Below are 1,386 nucleotides of genomic sequence, written 5' to 3'. Positions count from 1 at the left end.
CCTCCACTAGGATGGGGCCTTCCTTATGGCCACAGGAAGCTGCGCTCCATTAACGCGGCCGTTCTCCAAATATACCGGAGAAACCAGTGCAGGGACGCAGAGACGTCTTTCTTGAGCCAAATACTTAACTGTGCCCATTCTTGAACGCGTGCCTCCGGGTGGGTACGGATACACGCCGAAGTGGAGAAGGGAAAGCCACGGGTGAGGTAGGAGGCAGAGGAGGCCCCGGAGACCAGGGCGTGGCAGGAGCAGAACATCGCTTTCACCCCCAGGTCAACCGCTTGGGGAGCATCCCCTGAGCACCGAGCCGGGAGGCAGGCACCGACACTGGGGCCCACTGGCCAAAGCCTTCTCTCTCGAGGCGAACCCCTTCTTCATTTTTATAGCTCAGGAACCTGCAGCCCAGAGAGGAGTGATCTGCCCAACGCTGCACAGCCAGGGAGTCGCAGCTACTAAGCAGCGGGACTTCCAGCCCAAGCCAGGCCATGGCCACCAGTTCCAAGTGAGGAAGCCACCCTTCACGCTCCCATGACCACCCCCTGCTCCAAGTCCCCAAACCTGGCTGTCCTCCAAACACTGCTTGCTGTGAGCATAGAGGAGGCGGCTGCCAGACTCCCAGAGCATTCCCACTGCCGTCTCCCCCGATTCCAGCAGCAACCGTTCCCTCCCCCTGAACCCCACTTGCCCATAACCCCTCCTCTCTGCTACTCCCCAGGGTGTTTAAGAAGACCTGCCCCGATGGGAAGGTGAGAGGCTCGAGGCCAGCTGGAGGGAGCGAGCGAGCCCACGGAGGTCTGGGGACAGGGGCCACGGTGGGAGCGGGGAGACAGCAGGGCCCAGGGGAGTTGGACAATTACGGGGGGGGGGCTTTTCCTCTAACAGCTTTCCATCTACCTGGGGAAACGGGACTTTGTGGACCACGGAGACTCAGTGGAACCCATCGGTCAGTGATCTCCAGATGGCCCGAGACCTTGGCGTCTATGGTGTGGAGGCGGGGAGCCTGGAGCGAAGGCCCTAAATGAGGGTGGAGGGCTCGGTCAGGCTGGGTAGGGAGTAAGAGGAGGTCCCTCCCAGGGGCAGCCCTCCCCAGGCATCTCATCCACTCCCACAGATGGTGTCGTCCTGGTTGATCCTGAGTACATGAAAGATCAAAAAGGTACACTCTGTACGTGTGTGTGTATGGGGGGGGGGTGAGGGAGAGACGGACAGAGACGGACGGACAGAGACGGACAGACAGAGACAGAGACAAGGAGAGGGAGAGAGAGGAAGGCAGAGGGAGAGAGGGAGGGAGAGCTCACATGTGCCTCTGTGTATGTGTTTCTTGTTCTTAAGTCTATATCTTTCAAGTCAGGGATGGGGATCCATGCTGCCCTCCCCCCCCCCCCC

The 1,386-nt window shown here is 60.3% G+C and overlaps 1 protein-coding gene across 1 annotated transcript in view; it reads left to right on the top strand.

Annotated features, from left to right (window-relative positions):
• Nucleotides 1-485: 485 nt before the first annotated feature.
• ARR3 (arrestin 3) overlaps nucleotides 486-1,386 on the top strand; it is a 7,456-nt gene continuing 6,555 nt past the window's right edge. The window contains exons 1-4 of the mRNA XM_044682583.1: nucleotides 486-502; nucleotides 716-746; nucleotides 883-943; nucleotides 1,112-1,156. Coding sequence (XP_044538518.1) covers nucleotides 486-502; nucleotides 716-746; nucleotides 883-943; nucleotides 1,112-1,156 — 154 coding nt within the window. The remainder of the gene's footprint in view (nucleotides 503-715; nucleotides 747-882; nucleotides 944-1,111; nucleotides 1,157-1,386) is intronic.

This window comes from Gracilinanus agilis, chromosome X (assembly GCF_016433145.1).
Source record: "Gracilinanus agilis isolate LMUSP501 chromosome X, AgileGrace, whole genome shotgun sequence".
Classification (NCBI taxonomy): domain Eukaryota; kingdom Metazoa; phylum Chordata; class Mammalia; order Didelphimorphia; family Didelphidae; genus Gracilinanus; species Gracilinanus agilis.
This window is presented reverse-complemented; position numbering and strand designations above follow the sequence as displayed.